Below are 18,372 nucleotides of genomic sequence, written 5' to 3'. Positions count from 1 at the left end.
GGCAGCGGTCATATTCTCTCGTCTTTGTCTTCCGTCGGGGCATGGGCACAAATAAGGCTGATGTTGAAAAATTTCGCTTTTATGCGAATTGTGGCTAGCCTCACATCCATCGGAGCAAAGCTGGAGATCAGGTTTTTCAGTCTCCGACTAACAACAAATTCATGCCTCGTGTTATGGCAGCTATAGTATAGTTCGCCACCGTTTGGTGTTGTAGTGACGCCATTCCCAGTCCATCGCTCTTCCTGTAAGGCGGTAATATCTGCTCTAATACATCCGCCAGTGCGAATACTGCACCTTGTCTATAAATAGTGCGGACATTCCATGTGCAGATCCGCAAATCATGGTCCTTTTTTCGTTTGCGTGGGTCGTCAACGTTGGGGGGTCCCTTTTTTACTATTCCTTTGTTTCTCATAGTTTTCCGGGGGCGGGTTACTGGCCCAGCGCTCCAACCGCATGGGTTAATGGGATTGCACACGTATCCCTCGTTGTGGCGAGCCGTTTGCTCCAAGATCCGACGCTCACCGCCAGCCGCCTCTAACCTGGGAACAGACGCTGATGTTGGCCATTGGTTATTTAAAGGCGCCAATAACTCGCCTTGTCATCTCGAGTATCATTGGCACTCAGTATTTAATTAAGAGCCAGTGCCACCTGACTCCTCACTGAGACTCTCCTCTCGAAAATCGCTGACTGGCCGCGGTCGCATTTGCAGCTACTCCGCATAAAAACGGAGCTTTCCACCATCCACAACCTGTGGACGCGCCCGGTAGCTTTCAGCTAAGCTTCCCGTGATAACGATGGACACCACACAAGTCGTAGCTCAAAGTTCCAGCCTGTGTAGTGTTCATAGTTATCCCGTATTGGATAGGAACGTATTCATTTTGTCATTCTCTGTTCAACACATCAAAGTATTCATTTCCGATTCTACAAAATGTTACCTTCTCAGACGATGTAACCTCTAGGTCGCATTTATTGCGACCATGAAGTCCTTGAATGTCTCGATTATCTCAGCATGTCCTAGTGCCAAGCCAAGAGACAAATAGCGACCGCAATGGTGTAGCCCAGAGCTGGTTGGTCTAAGGAAGGACTGCAGAAACCTCTTCATCAGAGCGAAATCCACAAAAGAACACCAAACGATTGGGACACTTATAACGATGAGCCAAGAAAATATAAGGGCGAGCTGAGAAAGGCTCAGAACAAATCCTAAGTAGAATTCTGCAGCCCCGTGGAGGATACATCTGTGGCCTCTAGGCTAAGGAAGATTCTGTCCTCGAGACCTATTACGGCGGGGTATATTCAGAAGTCAGAGAATGTATGGACAATGTCTAGTTAGGAAACACTAGAACTACTCGTTGATACAAATTTCCCAGGAAGTTCTGCATCGGAAAATATCGCCCCAGACGAGGTTGCATTCGTCGGAGGTTATTAGAGAAATTGTGTTTGAGCCGAAAATCCTTTGGGCGATAAGAAGTTTCGGCCCCTTTAAGTCGCCAGGCCCCGATGATGTATGACCGGTTGAATTATAAGCAGTGTCTGACAGACTGCTTCCTTGGCTTAGGGAGGTATACTCTGGTTATATCAGAATGTCATATATTCCTGTTGGATGGAGGAATACGAGGGTAATTTTCATTCCGAAAGCAGGAAAACGAAGGCAAAAGATTGTAGCCCTATTGGTTTGTCATACTTTATGCTGAAGACTCTTGAGAGGTTAATAGAAACATATTTTAGGGCAAAGATCCGTGTAGATCGCCTGTCGCTGCAGCAGCATGCATATACTTAAGGCAAATCCACTGAAATTGCCCTTCACGACCTAGTCGGCTATATAGAGGGATATCTCGCTGTCAAGGTATATACAATGGTAGCATTTCTTGACATTGAAGGTGTTTTCAATCCTACTCCTACAATCATGAAGGAGTTGGAGTTTCTAGGCATCAACTCTACCATAAGAAAGTTTATTAATACCTTACTTACTGAAAGATGCATTACGACAGGCTTGGGATCTGTGGGTCTAAAACGATGGGTCAGCAGAGGAACACCTCAAGGAGGTGTACTGTCTCCTCTATTTTGGAATATTGCCATTAACAATATATTGTTGTCTCTGGAAGAAAAATGCGCAAAATGGTCGCGTATGCTGATGACGTGGCAATAGCGGTTAGGAGAAAGTTTCCCAGTACTCTAAGAGATACACTTCAGGAAGCTCTACGTGCAACAGCAAAGTGGGCTACCAAAAGTGGTCTAGGTATAAATGCGTGCAAGACAGAAGTAGTTCTTTTCAGCAGGAGATACAAGTTGCATACAGTGGAACCTGCCTCCTTGGAAGGAGAGAATATTCCATTTACAGAAAGCGGAAAATACCTAGGTGTTTTGCTGGACAGGAAAAATCCAACATTTTGGAAAGGCAACTCTTGCTCTATATACCTGCAAGAATGCTATTGGCAAAAGTTGTAAGTTTAGACCGCGTGCCATGCATTGGGTATACACTGCAGTTGTCAGACCTATAATGCTATATGGTGTTGTGGTTTGGTGGACGGCACTTCAAAAGTTCACCTACTGCTCAATACTTAAACAGATCCAAAGGATGGCTTTGTTTGCATCACAGCCGCACTGAGGACGACACCATCCGATGTACTGAATTTAATGCCACATTTGAAGCATCTGCACATTGTAGCTAGACAAATTGCAGTGACCACTGCCATAAGGTTAAGGAAGCTTTCTCTTTGGTCATGTGGCAGCTACTGACACTGTCTTATCCTTGATACAATATCCGATGTTCCAGGCATTGTGAATTTTTATAAAAAGTACTGTACCACTATTCTTGATAGAACCGATTGGAACTATGATATCCCTTGTAACAGATGTAACATAGACTTCTGTACGGATGGTTCCAAACTAGACAACCAGGTGGACATTGGGGTGTACTCTTAAGATCTAGAACAGGTCATATCGATAAGGTTACCTGACCACTGCAGTGTGTATCAAGCGGGGATCCTTGCAATTAAGGAATTAGTGGATTTGGTAAAATATTTATGAACACAAAAACCGCCCTCGTCTGTCGCATATCTCTCAACGAGATGGCTGAACAGATCAAAATTCTCCTCTTCTGGCAGCCGGGCCACAGAGATATCCCAGATAATTTAAAAGCGGACGTGCTTGCGGGACTAGAAACTACCCTACACATTCCAGGGATATGCCTCTAGCGATATGTAAGCTAAGTTTTCAGGACCAGGCCTGAGGGACAACGAATGATAGATGGTCACAAAGAGGGGGCTGTGAGCATTCCAAAACTATGTGGCCTAATCTAGGCTTGAAGAGGTCTACCGCTTTGCAGTCACTGGCTTGAACAGACGTCTCAGTCACTGTGTCCGTCATGACAGGTTACTGTCTAATCGGAAAACATGCTGACAGACTGAATGTTGCCAGCAACGACTTTTGCAGAAGCTGTGATGACATCGAAGAAGAAGAGGCTATTGAACACCTTCTGTGTGTGTACCGCACTAGCAGTCTAAAGGAGTTCCACTATAGGTTCTCATTTCTTTGAGAACCTGTCTGATTTGGCGGATGTTAACATTCGCAAGTTATAGGGCTTTTTGAAGCGATGGGTGGTTCAACGGTAGGAACTGGAAGGCATCTTCCTTCTTCTGTTCCCGTGGTATTACAATGGACGAAAACGTCTAAGTGAGTCTGATGGCAGGTTGCCACTTTAACCTAACCTAACATATTCCTTGTTGATTTCTCTGAAATGTGAAAACATTTGCATTAGGCCCTTAGACAGCCCATAAAAAGCATATCTATTTCCCGGTTTTGGTGAAATTTAGCCGAACTTAGAATAGCGATCTGTACAATCTCGTGAGGTTTCTATGATAGAAGTGGACTGTATTATTTCGGATTCTCACAGATTGTAAAACAGAAAAAAACCCAATATGAAAAGAACAAAAAAAAGGTGAAGGTTTTACGTTTTAGTTGTTGTAGTTTTATTGGCAGCCTTTATCTTCTTACCGCTTCGGTGTTGTGATACCAAGTAAGTCTTAAGCTACAACTGCTTAAGCGGGGAAGCCATTCTTATTTATATTCAGCAAGTGTAGACTTCAAAAGTACAATTTAACTCAAACATGGGAACTCTTAATTTGCTTGAGCAAAAGCTTTAATTTTTTCCAATATGTAAGAGTTCCCATCTTTCTTATTCTAAATAGGGTAAGGTCAAATAATTTCAAATCATTATAAATTGTAATATAATTCATTTTGGCAAATTCAGTACGCTCTTTAATAATAAAATTCAGTTGCTGTTAAACGAAGTTTAACATGGCGGGGCCTCTTGCGATGTCGCAACATTAATAATATCTAGCCCCCGAGATCACCCATCCAAACACAGTGCTTTGAGCTATAGGCATATGACTTGCTGTTTGGATAAGACCAGCCTTTAGCACCTTCGCTAGCTCATCGTTGCCAACCATAATATCGATGTTGACCGGATGATAGAAATGGGGATCGGCTAAATCAGGAAGGTGACTATAAGTATTTTCTAGTATCCTGTCCTGCACTTTTTCTGGAAGCGGTGAAGTAAATTTTGATTGTACCAATCCATGGATTTGTATTTTGACGGCACTGTCGTGAAACGATTGTAAATTAACCGTACAGTACTCTTTGTCATTCCTTTTTGTTGTCTGGAACTGATTGTTTTTTACAAATGACTTTAATATAACAGTCTCTGTTGCTCCTGAGTTTAATAAAATTCGGGTCTTGTTTGCTCCAACTATGGTTATTGCACGTGCCAACGCAGTTGGCATAAATACATGCTTCTTGGACCGTCCGCCAAGGCGTTGTCTTATTTGGTATCCTTCTGCTTGAGACTTTGGTTTCTGATGCGATGAATTGGCTTTGTGTGTTTTACTTTGGGTACGAGATGATAAAAATTCATGTGACGACTGTTTTTGGTATGAATATGGCTTGTTGCAGTGGGCTTGCTTTTTGGGCTCATTGGTACCATCAACGTGAAGTTTTGTATGGTGATTTCTGTTACACACTGCGCAAGCATTCCGAGAACGGCACCATTCCCTGGTATGAGACCCACAAAGGCAGTTAAAGCAATATCCCTTCTCCTTTGCCACCTTTACACGTTCTAAAACAGTCATTTTGTTGAAGATCAAACAAAACCGCAGGTGATGTCTGTCTTGGCAGACCTTGCATTTTTGGGAGCTACAATATGGTAAGAGTTAAGATAACATTGCTACAAGATTTTTGACTGAGTGTGAGTTGGTGTGAGATGTTATTGATTTTTTGGCAAAATGCAGAGTTTAACTAGTGGACGAGTCACAATTCCGTTTTGGGTGCGTACGTCCGCCACCCGAACCTTTAAATCCTTCCCAATATATACTCTGACCACACGCCCTAGTCTCCATTCTGTCGGCGGTAAATCATCGTCCCTAATAACAACCAGGTCGTGCTCATTTAAATTCGATTGCGCAGTCTTCCATTTATATCTCTTCTGTAACTCCGAAATATACTCATTCTTCCAACGTTTGGCAAAGTGAAGTTGTAAAACTTTAAGGCGTTGCCATCGATTAATTAAGGAAATGTTGTCGGTATGTTCCTCCGGAATTGCAACTAAAGGGGATCCTTTCAAGAAGTGCCCTGGTGTCAATGCCAACAATTCGGAAGGGGTTTCACTCATAGAAGAAATGGGTCGTGAGTTCAGAATGCCTTCAATTCGTATCAACAGAGTAGAAAACTCCTCAAAAGTAAACTTTAAATTTCCCGCCACTTTCTTCAAATGTGTTTTTACGCTTTTCACCCCCGCTTCCCACAATCCACCCATATGGGGTGCCTGGGGGGGAATAAAATGCCAGGAAAACCCGTGAATATTGTACTTATCTACTAAGTCTTTCTCCGCAGTTTTCAAGAAACTTTTGTATTCATTCCTAAGTATACGATTTGTACCAACGAAATTTGTGCCATTGTCAGAAAAAACTTTTGCTGGATAACCCCTTCTACCAACAAAGCGGTCAAACGCGGCTAAAAATGCCTCAGAAGAGAGGGCAGAACACGTCTCCAAGTGTATGGCTCGCGTGGCCAAGCAAACAAAAATCACTGCATATCCTTTCACCAATTTAGCATTTCGCAATTTGGACGTCTTGATCTCAAACGGTCCTGCGAAATCTACGCCCGTATTCGTAAAGGGAGGTGAAAATACACATCTTTCCGGAGGTAGAGCCGCCATAATTTGGCTATGAACCCTATGCTTATATATCGTGCATATTTTACATGTTCTTATACAATGTCTTACTGCGTTCTTTAGACGGATAACATAGAATTCTTGACGTATAGATCGCAGCATACTTTGATGCTCGGCATGCATTAGTATCTTATGCGTAAAGTCAACCAGCAATTTACAAAACCTAGATTTCTCAGGAAGTATGATAGGGTGCCTCTCATTGAAACTTAGATCTGCATTTGATAATCTTCCGTTGACTCGTAAAAGTCCACCTTTGTCCAAGAATGGATTTAACGTCAACAATCTGCTCTTTGTATTAATCGGTAAATCTGATGTCAAACAATTATATTCCGCTGGAAAATATGCACGTTGTGCAATCATAACAGCACGGTATTTAACGAAACTAATTTCTTCTGACGTGATCAGTTCACTCGAGCTTGTGAAATATACTTGTTTTCGACACCTCCGGATAAATCGAAACATGTGAGCTAAAACCCGTAGGGCTCGACTGTATGAAGAGAATCTTTCCAAAATATCCTCCTGCTTTGTGAGGGTTTGAAATATATTCGTTTTCTTCTCTAAACTGTGTTGTGGTACTACTGGTTGTTGTGGCCAAGTGGACATATCCTTTATAAGCCATTCAGGACCCTGCCACCAAAGCTTATTCTCCTTAAGCTCTAGTGCAGTGCAACCTCGAGTTCCCAAATCAGCAGGATTGTCACCACTACTCACATGGAGCCAACTCGCGTTACCGACGTGATCTATAATTCTAGACACCCTATTTGCGACATAGGTTTTCCATTGATAAGCAGGTTTACTTAACCAGGCTAATGTGATCGTAGAATCACACCATAAGAAGATATTTTGCGGTTCAAAACTCAAATGCTCACATGTCGATTTTAAGAGACGAGCCAATAAAACGGCTCCACAAAGCTCCAATCTCGGCAAACTTATTGTCTTTAATGGGGCAACCTTGCTCTTTGAAACCAGTAGGTGAGAGGACATTTCGTTCTTAGATATCAAAACTCGAATATATAGACACGCGCAATACGCCTTTTCTGATGCATCGCAGAATCCGTGTATTTGAATAGCCTTCCTTGGCGTATATCCAACCCAACGAGGTATCCTGATATCTGGAATAGCTGAAAAGTTGCCTATAAATGTATACCATTTTTCTAGCGATTGTGGTTTCACCTTCTCGTCCCAGTCTGTACCGTCGATCCAAAGTTGCTGTAAAAGCATTTTTGCTGTTATTATTATCGGTGCTAACCAACCTGCAGGGTCAAACAGCTTGGCTACGATTGAAAGAATTGATCGCTTCGTAATGTGTTCGGTAGGAATTTTAATGTCGTAGACATTGTAGTAAAATGCATCCATCATTGCATTCCATCGGATTCCAAGTGTTTTTGTTTCACTGGAATCTTCAAATTTCAAAAAATCTTCATCTAACAAATCTTCTCGTGAAACGGTTTGTAAAATGTCAAAATGATTGGCAGTTATCTTTTTCAAAGGAAATCCTGCGGAGGACAATAGATCCACAAGCTCCGCTAAGTTATGTTTGGCTTCTTCTATAGAATGGCCACCCGACCGGTTCGAAGGACCATGTACAATCTCGTGAGGTTTCTATGATAGAAGTGGACTGTATTATTTCGGATTCTCACAGATTGTAAAACAGAAAAAAACCCAATATGAAAAGAACAAAAAAAAGGTGAAGGTTTTACGTTTTAGTTGTTGTAGTTTTATTGGCAGCCTTTATCTTCTTACCGCTTCGGTGTTGTGATACCAAGTAAGTCTTAAGCTACAACTGCTTAAGCGGGGAAGCCATTCTTATTTATATTCAGCAAGTGTAGACTTCAAAAGTACAATTTAACTCAAACATGGGAACTCTTAATTTGCTTGAGCAAAAGCTTTAATTTTTTCCAATATGTAAGAGTTCCCATCTTTCTTATTCTAAATAGGGTAAGGTCAAATAATTTCAAATCATTATAAATTGTAATATAATTCATTTTGGCAAATTCAGTACGCTCTTTAATAATAAAATTCAGTTGCTGTTAAACGAAGTTTAACATCCAAGTGCCTTAATCTTCTGCGCTCCTTCACAACATGACCTAGCGAACGCAAACGTTGTTGTATGCTCATACAGTTCGTGGTTCATACAACACCGATACTCTCCATCAATACAAACTAGTTCAAAATTTTAGGAAACATCAATCGGTCTAATTATATTTAAGGGGTTTTTGAGGTGGGTTGGACTCTCATCCGACTTAGTGGCAAATGTAAATAACAAATTTGCATTATACTTTCAAATTGTCCCATATTCTCATGATCGACCTGCGTGTCCATTTTAGGGGTTTTCTGGTGGGGCAGCCCCCTTAGAGAACTGCTCCAAAATATTGATGTACATACATACGTCAATATTCTATCGATCGATGTACTACTCAGTTTGGATGGTTATCGGTTCAGCCTGACAACTTGTGAACGTTTACGAAGGAGTTGATGTTTCTAGGCATCAACACTACCGTAAGAAAGTTTATTTATAACTTACTTACTACAAAATACTAAATTTCCTTTGAACATTTCATTAAGGAACAAGGGACACTGAAATTTTGCGTAATGACGTATTATGGCTTCCAAAATCTCTATCTTGTCGAAACGGTGCTTAATCTGATACCGTCTCCAAATGAACCCAATCTTCTAATTTACATTCTTGCGAAATGGAAAGGTGCTATTCTTGACCCATATAGTTTCTGCTGATAGTTTTCGCATCTGGTTTCTGCTGATAAATAGAAGTCGTAGCAAAAACTTGGCAAATGCTATCCACAGTGAAGGTTATATAAAATTTGGACCAGCCGAATTTAATTATTTTTACTTTTGTTGCAATAAAGATAAAAAACAATAGCCTCGTTTTATTTTAGCACTATACATTGTAGCGCAACAAAAATTGTATGGAAATGATATTTATTCAGTACAACGAAGTTCTGAATCAATTAACAGTACAGCCATCAGGATTGACATGATATTTTTTTCACAATAAAGTGTGGCCAACTGCTGAAATACCTCTGCTGTGAATGACAGAATAAAATGTAAACCAATAATTTATAAAATATAATGCATAAATATGAAAATTTGTATTTGGCTTCAATGCTCTCAAATGTTTTGCAAATTTTTTTTTATAAATCTTCTTTATATATTTTCTCTCTTTTCCTCATATTGTTTGGCAGGTGTACGAACTGATGTCGAACAAATAAACATGTACTTGAGTACATTTTTTGCGTTTTATTTTTTTATCCTTCATGGCGTGTGTATCCATAAAGAACGCTGCAAATATCGCATTACCAAACCTCCAAATAATTTTTTTGACGGCTCCTAAAAGTAGGCCGTATTTAATATCTGATTAGAATTAAACATAATGGTAACATGGCACAAACAGAGTTGCCATTTAGTATTGAATTCCTAACAAAATTACAAAGCTGTCCAACAAAAATCTTTCAAATGATTTAAAAATGTTAGGGGAATGTTATGTTTATTTTGCCTTTAACTACTCTCATCATTTATATTGCTGTAGAATTTTACAAGGAACTAGGCAAGTCCGTCTGTGCAAGTCTTTAAAAATAATTGGGCTCCTTTGGATATGGATGTGTTCTATAGCACCATATATTGATATGACTTCCAATTAGACCAATTTTACTTTCTTAGCCCCCAGAACGCACAATGTTTGTATTCTCACTTAGACCAAAGTAGCATTTATTAGCACATAATTGCAGCGTTTTATTTTAGTAATATATAGTGCAAATAACGATTAATCCTTTCTTATTATCTGTTATTGCATCTTATCGATAACTTACCAGTACAACTTTGTACAGATATTTTATACAGAACATCTGGCTTGCAATGGACAGGACTAAAATAGAACACAGATACAAACTGCTTTAATTTCAAAACAGATGTAGCTCGTTCAGTTATTGGCGATGGCGAGCTTGATAAAATAGCTGACTTTCTCAAGCTTCTAAACTCCAGTGGTTCCACTGGTTATCGTAACACATCGCCATAATATTTTGTATTTTGCTTGTTGGCATCAAAAGTGCAAAAAAGGTGGAGAATATATATTATACTATTCTTTATAGCGTGGGACAGTCTAATATGCATTCTGTCGCCATCAGCGGTTGGTTCTGTGGTATCATTGTTAGGTTAGGATGGGTTTAAGTGGCAATCTGCCGTCAGTCTCACTAAGACTTTTTCGCCCATGGTGATACCACAGGAACAGAAGAAGAAAGATGTCTTCTAGTTTCTATCGTTGAACCATCGAGATCGCTTTATAAAGCCCAACCACTTGGGAATGTTTACATCCGCTTAATCAGACAAGTTCCCAATGAAATGAGAACCTAGAGTGGAACTCCTTCTGACTGGCATAGCAGATATTCTATAGTCTTTTCTTCCTCGGCGTCCTCACAAATTCTGCAAAAATCGTTACTTGCAACCTTCAGTCTGTCACCATGTTTTCCGATCAGATAGTGATCTGTCACGACGGACACAATGACTGAGACGTTTGTTCAAGTATATTTTAGGCCACATAATTTTGGAATGCTCAAAACTCCACCTTTTGACCATCTATCATTCGTTGTCCTTCGGGTTTGATCCTGTCTTAGCTTATATGCCGCTAGAGGTATACCCAGGTATCAATGTCTGGAAAAAATATTATTTCTATTCTATATATCTTAAGCTTACTATATGAATCTGTTAACAGTTTTCCTATTTTTATTTGTATCTGCAGAAGGATATTCCTACACTAGTTTATGGATTTTATTCTGACTGCTAAACAATTCTATTCTCTCACCCATACGTTTTTCTTCTTCTCTCTTCTTCCTGTGGAATAGACGTTTCTTTCACAATGTAGCGGGACAATGAGTGCTCTCTTCAAGCAATAGTCAGACTGTTGCGTTTGCAGTTTGTCGACGTTTACCTTCCGACGTAAAGCATTTGTTTTTAAATCAACCAACATGCAGTGGATGTCCCCTATATATGCAGTGCTTTGGGTTGGAGAGGATAGTTAAGTATCAAAGTGGGGTCGACTTGGTGGTCGTAGGTAGCGGGAAACACATCTGCCGAAAGTTGATACCACATACGAACCGTTCTTCCAAAAAAAAAAAAAAAACAATTACAAACAGGTGAGAGCTTCTAGGAAGTATTTCTGACAAACAACATCAAGTTAGGAATCAGAAGACTGATTCCAGAAGAACACACACCATAGAAGATTCGATAGAACAGCGTCACAAACCCGCACTTCGACGATGCTCAAGGGAAACAAAAGAGTTGGATACTCTACCATCTTCATTCAACACCAACTGCCGCCCCTGGGTATGGTCAAGCAGCCCCAGGGATGATTTTGATATTCCAACACATATGCGCGTAATACTCTATTTTCGGCCTGTTATACAGGGTGGCTGATGAAAGCCGCTACCAAAAAAAAATGTAATAACTTTTTTTCTATTTAATAATAATAATTTAATAATTAATTTAATTAATTAATTAATTAATTTAATTAATAATAATTTAATAATTAATTTAATAATTTAATTTAACATGAATAAAAGAAAAATGTATTCCATACACCGAAAAAAAAATGTAGCAATATTCATCATTGTAGCAATATTCATCAGCCACCCTGTACATAGTATAGATATTAAGAAAGTCAGAGGGAATAGAATATGTACCATGTACCATGTATGAACCATGTACCTGAATGTTTCCCTCCACACTTCGAATACATGTTTTGGCCAACGAACATCACATTGTATCTACATGCCCAGAACATTAAGACCCTCTAACTGCTTGATATCTACAGTCAGTGAGTTTTTGTGGGACAAAAAATAGCAATGCGTCTTTAAATTCATTCTATTCATCCGACTCCACTCAGAAATGGCCAGCAAATCCGGCAGAGTGTTAATGCGCCTGCTGTCTTCAATCTCTCGAAGACGCGGCCTATGGTCGAATGGAAATGACAGTGGTTGCTGTCATTCGCGAACGAGTAGATCGGATTCGAAGTCAGACTCAATAGATCGCCAATGAAAATAAGGAAAAAAGGGAGGGAGAATCGATATTTGGTCCTCGATGGTACTTCTAACATGCCTTCCATCTATCACAAGTGATCAATCTGATTTCTCTTAGTTTGATCCGCCTCATGCCACTATGAATATACACCTAAGCCAGTAATCGGCTTGTTAAGTGCTCGAAAAACTATAAAGCAATCCCTAAAAAGAAAATTTTAAGTCGGGAATTCCGTGCTACTTGCAAAATCCTTAATTTTTTTCAATACACTCCCCTAAGTTGGTTCATATCTGGAATTGTGTCTCCACCTAAGTGCCGGTATCTGTTAGACGCGAAAGCCAGGCAATGACAAAGGAAATGCTCCAACGTCTCATCATCTTCCCCGCATGCCCTGCACATGCTTACACTTGCCGCGCCGATTTTACATAAGTGAGCTCGTAGTCGTATGTGTCCCGTTATGATATCAATAGCTATACTGACCCCCTTCTTGCTTCCTTTCAGTAATAGCCTCGTCTTCTCACGATCTGGATCCCCCCATAGGATTTTCGTCGTCCTACCGACCGTTTCGCTGTTCCACAATGTTGCATGCGCATTCGTCACCCACTCCCTTAACTCCGACTGCGTCGACCCGAAAGGCTTCGGGTTAACCAAGTTTATTAACGGCAGTCCTCTGGCCTTCCCGCTAAATCGTTAGCGCTTTCATTTCTCCTTACTCCGTTATGGCCCGGCACCCAAACGATGCGGATTTTCCCTTCCTTGGAGTAGGCGTTAATCTCCATCTTACACTGCAAGACTGTTAGTGACTTTACCGTCCGGAAAAGATGTTCACACTTGACGTCCTCGCGTTAGCAACACACCATATCACGCATCTCCATCTGCAAGGCCGTATTATGGTCAGGCAGTCTTAAACAGATCTCAGTCCCAGGGTTCTCAATGTAAACCCCCAGGCCCACTCTGTCCTCTAGCTTTGATCCATCCGTGTAATATGCTCCGCCTATGCCAAGACAACATGTTCTCTGAACTTGTTGTATGGTCCTTATGTTGAACTTTTTCTCCATAGCAGTCCACCAAACTACTGAGGCGTAAGTAAGTATTGGTCTAATCACGCTCCTGTAGAGCCAGTGGGCTATACTAGGATTCAGGCCCCATTTCGAGCCTACGGCCCGTCTACATAGTGCCCGACATCTGTGAGCCTTCTCAGTACGCTCCTGATTGTGACACTTCAGTTCAGTTTCCTGTTCAAGATCACACCTAAGTATTTGACCTTGCCTCGAAATCGTCTTATTGAGGAAAAGGTGGTGCGTTAAATTGGCCCACCATCGTCTTCCTCGTGTACACGCATATTTCAGTCTTCTCTGGGTTAACATTGAGACCTCTGGGTCTAGCCCAGTCATATGCCATATGCAAAACCCTTCTGCTCCCATCCTCAATCCATTCTTCCATCGCCTTAAGTCTCATAGCCGCAGTGGCTGCCTCACACTTAATCTATGTATGACAATGAGTCAGATATCTAGAATAGTCTCCAGTGCCCCAGTGGGCGTGGTCCTTATCGCTCCGTCTATGCCAAGACAACATTTTCTCTGAACCTGTTGTATGGTCCTTATGTTGCACTTTTTTTCCATAGCAGTCCACCAAACTACTGAGGCGGAAGTAAGTATTTGTCTAATCACACTCCTGTAGAGCCAGTGGACTATCTTAGGATTCAGGCCCCATTTCGAGCCTACGGCCCGTCTACATAGTGCCTAACATCTGTGAGCCTGAATGTGACACTTCCAGTTCAGATTCCTATCCAAGATCACTTCCAAGTATTTGACCTTTTCAGATATCGAAATCTTCTTATTGAGGAAACGTGATGCGTTAAATGAGCCCACTTTCGTCTTCCTCGTAAACAGGCATATTACAGTCTTCTCTGGGTTAACATTGAGACCTCAGGGTCTAGCCCAGTCATATGCCATATGCAAGACCCTTTCGGCCCTTCTGCATAGCTCGTTCGGATCCTTACCCCTTAGAAGTATTGTATCATCGTCTGCGTAGCAGACGGGTTCAAATACCTCCTCAGTCAGCATCCGTAATAGGTCATTTATGGTGGTCACCCATAGGAGTGACGAACAAACCAATAAGAAACATAGTTCTTTAATCTCTTAATTGTTCATTATATCCTCCACCATATCATAGCAAATTTGCAAATTTTGCCCATGAACATTCCACTAAGGAACAGGGGCAAACTTCTCATATATCAATGAGTGCAGTCCGATTCAAGTTTTAAGCTCAATGATAAGGGGCCTCCTTTTTTTTAGCCGAGTCCGAACGGCGTGCCGCAGTGCGACACCCCCTTGGAGAGAAATTCTACATGGCATAGTACCTCACAAATGTCGCCAGCATTAGGAGGGGAAAACCACCGCTGAAATTTTTTTTCTGATGGTCTCGCCAGGATTCGAACCCGGGCGTTCAGCGTCATAGGCGGACATGCTAACCTCTGCGCTACGGTGGCCTCCCCACCATATCATAGGGGAACACTTATTTCGTCATTACCCAACACCTGGAAACATTCGTCTAAGACCCCATAAAGGATATATATACTTGATCGTCATAACATTTTTAGTCGATCTAGCTATGACCGTCCGTCTGTCGAATGCATGCTAACTTCGAAGGGGTAAAGCTAGGTGTTTGAAATTTTCCACAAATAGTTCTTATTAGTGTAGGTCGGTTGGGATTGTAAGTGGTTTTGATATAGCTGCCATATAAACTGGTCTTGGATCTTGACTCCTTGAGCCACTAGAGATCGCAAATCTTTTCTGATTTGGAGAAATTTTGCATGAGGTATTTTGTTACGACTTCCAACGACTGTGCCAAATATGGTTTAAATCGGTTCATAACCTGGTACTGTCGCCATATAAACCGATTTCGGATCTTGACTTCTTAAGCCGCTAGAGAGCAAGCTATGTTTTCTTTTATCTTCCAACAACCGTGACAAGTATGGTCTAAATCGATTCATTACCTGATATAGCTCCTATACAAACTGGTCTCTGATCTCGACTTCTTGAGCTGCTGGAGGCGCAATTATTAACCGATTTGGCTGGAATTTAGCACGAAGTTTTTTGTTACGACTTCCAACTGAGCTATATATGGTCAAAATTGGTTTATAATCGGATATAGCTCCCCTATAAACTGATCTTCCGATTACACTTCTTGAGCCTATAGAGGGCGCAATTCTTATCCGATTTGGCTTAAACTTTGCACATTGACTTCCACTTTGGTCTCCAATAGCCAACCAAGTATGGCCTCCAATAGCCAACCAAGTATGGAGCTTAACAAATGCGTGCAATAGTGGTGGGTATATAAGATTCGGCCCGGCCTAACTTAGCACGCTTTTACTCGTTTAAATTATTTTTCTTTCTTAATCACAATTTTACTTATTGCACCACTAGCAATAAGAAAATACTTATGGTACAACTGTTATTTGAGAAAAATAAAGCAAATAAATACTTTGCAGTCTCCAATCCGACAAATACCTGTTTCTCTCCATTATTGATCAGTAAGTACCAGCGTTGTCGTTCCGGGCTTTTTATACCCACCACCCTGGGATGGGGGTATACTAATCTAGTCATTCCGTTTGTAACACCTCGAAATATTCGTCTAAGACCCCATAAAGTAGATATATTCTTGATCGTCTCGTCATTCTGAATCGATCTAGCCATGTCCGTCCGTCCGACTGTCTGTCGAAATCACGATAGAAGTCGTGACAAAGCTAGCCACTTGAAATTTTGTACAGATACTTAATATTGATGTAGGTCTTTGGGGATTGTAAATGGGCCACATCGGTTCAGATTTAGATATAGCTCCCATATAAAGCTATCTCTCGATTTGACTTCTTGAGCCCCTGGAAGCCGCAATTTTTGTCCGATTTGACTGAAATTTTGCACATCTATAACCTGATGCAGCCCCATATAAACCGATAGCCCGATTTGTCATCTTGAGCCCTTACAAGCCGCAATCTTTGTCCGATTTGGCTGAAATTTTGCTGTAGTGTTTTGTTATGATTTCCAACAACTGTTTTAAGTACGGCCAAAATCAGTATATAACCTGATATAGCTCCTATGTAAACCTGTCTCTCGATCACTCTTGTTCGATTTCTAGGTCTTTAACTTTTGCTGGTTTGACAGAAGTTTGGAATGTAGAATAAAATATACCCATGGTGGTGGGTTCTCAAAATTCGGCCTGGCTGAACTTAGCATGCTTTTACTTGTTCTACCTAATTTGGTAGGACATACTTTCAACTTAAAGGACTTGGTCGGATGGACGGCCCATTTCGATTTTGGTCGATTTTTACAGAAATTGCATTTTTATACCCACCACCATAGATTAGCGGGTATATTCATTTAGTGATTCTGTTTGAAACAGTTCGAAATATCCATTTCCGAACCTAAAAAATATAAATTCTTTATTGACGTAAAAATTTTAAGACGATTTAACAATGACCGTGTGTCAGTCGGTCCGTCTGTATGCTTATGTGTCCGTCTGTTGTATTCACGCTGCAGTCTTCAAAAAGTGGGATATTGAGCTGTAATTTGAGACAGATCCATATTATTTCCTTACGTAGGCTATGTTCTTGAATGAGCCAAATCGGACTATATTTGTATATAGCTGCCATACAGACCGATCCACAGTGGGATAGAACAGAAAAAAACTAGTAAAATATGCCATTTGAGAACAGATAGAGATCCATCTTTGAAATGGTTAATGCTGGGGTGTTATCGAAATCATGTGCAATTTCAAGGCCCTAGATAATCCGTGTGCCTCTTGGCGACAAATTGTTCGGGCTGCCAAATCTTCAATTGTGGTCCGATTTTCATACCCCTGTGCAATATGCCGATCTTATTAACCGATTTCGCTGAAAGTTGAAATATTCCGACCGAATACGGTCAATATCGGACTATATAACCCTATCTGCTGATTTGAGGTTGTGAGCCCACAGAAGGCGCATTTGTTACCAGTTTTTTCTGAAATTTGGTACTTGAGTTGCATTAGGACTCTCGATTCCATTGTATTTGGATTTATATAGTGTGTTGTATTAGTCCCTAAATATGTTGTATTTGACCCTGATTAACTATTTTGATCAAGTTTACAATTTCGGTTGGCTGGCAGGGAAATTGGTAAGTTTTTTGAAAAATGTTGGTCGGAAAACTTTTTTGTAGTGGAAACGCTGTCGAATAGGCACAAGCAAAGCCATACCACTTTGCTATACTCAGTCTCTTATGTACACCAATAGTATAAGGTACGCAAATGGTATATCTAATTTGTTGATATTTGCAGTTATACTGGTGCATGTATTTAGTCTAGACTAGGCTTGATATGACGCTTGATCTAGAGGTTCTCTCTTGTATCCATCTCAAGGCTTCTGCGCAATGGAATCCTATCGACATGACAGCCCAGAAGGTATTGCTTGGGCAGCATGTCTCCTGATGAAATTGGTTCACCTGTTCGAAGAGCGGCATTCTGACAGCTCTGACTATTATTACACTGCCTGCCACAAAGCTGACGGGACCACACAGGTGCTGCACAACTTACCACATACCGGCTAATTGCCTTTTACGTGGTAAACAAGGTTTCTTTGTCAGCACCCCAAGTACTGCCAGCAAGTGACCCGAAGACCTTGTTTCTAAAATTGACCTTATCGCAAATTACAGTAGCATTTGGGGAGAATGTATTAGAGCTGTCAAATGTGACACCAAGTATTTTGGGACATTTGATGGTCGAAATCGTTTCTCCATCGACTATCGCATTCAGCTCATTATTCACCTCACGCGTATTTGTAGTGAACAATGTGGCTGAAGATTTGGTGGCAAATATCTTCAAACTTTTGCAGCGAAATAAGCAGTAAATTCGTTAAGGTAAACGTTTAAGCTTTCGCAGATGCCAACAATAGATGGGGGGCCTGATGCCATGGAAGTACAACCATCCGCACATGATACAATCTCTATACCGTCTAGGCGGTAGAATGGAGGATACGTAGAGAACAGTGCCGGATAAATCACCGTCTTGGGGAACTACCTGTTTCACTCTGCGTTGTTTCGATTTCTTATCCTTAAATTCCACAAGTGACTGGCGACCACACAGATAAT

At 40.9% G+C, this 18,372-nt stretch overlaps 1 protein-coding gene across 1 annotated transcript; it reads right to left on the bottom strand.

Moving 5' to 3' along the window:
* Positions 1-5,260: 5,260 nt before the first annotated feature.
* On the bottom strand, positions 5,261-11,204 carry LOC131996925 (uncharacterized). The gene is made up of 2 exons (XM_059367123.1): positions 11,040-11,204; positions 5,261-7,828 (listed from the first exon to the last, which is right to left on the bottom strand). Exons 1-2 carry the CDS (start codon positions 11,202-11,204, stop codon positions 5,261-5,263), a joined length of 2,733 nt encoding a protein of 910 aa, XP_059223106.1.
* Positions 11,205-18,372: the final 7,168 nt, after the last annotated feature.

The sequence above is a fragment of the Stomoxys calcitrans genome, chromosome 4 (genome assembly GCF_963082655.1).
Source record: "Stomoxys calcitrans chromosome 4, idStoCalc2.1, whole genome shotgun sequence".
Lineage (NCBI taxonomy): Eukaryota > Metazoa > Arthropoda > Insecta > Diptera > Muscidae > Stomoxys > Stomoxys calcitrans.
Note: the sequence above shows the minus strand (reverse complement) of the source record. Positions and strands in the feature narration are given on the sequence as shown.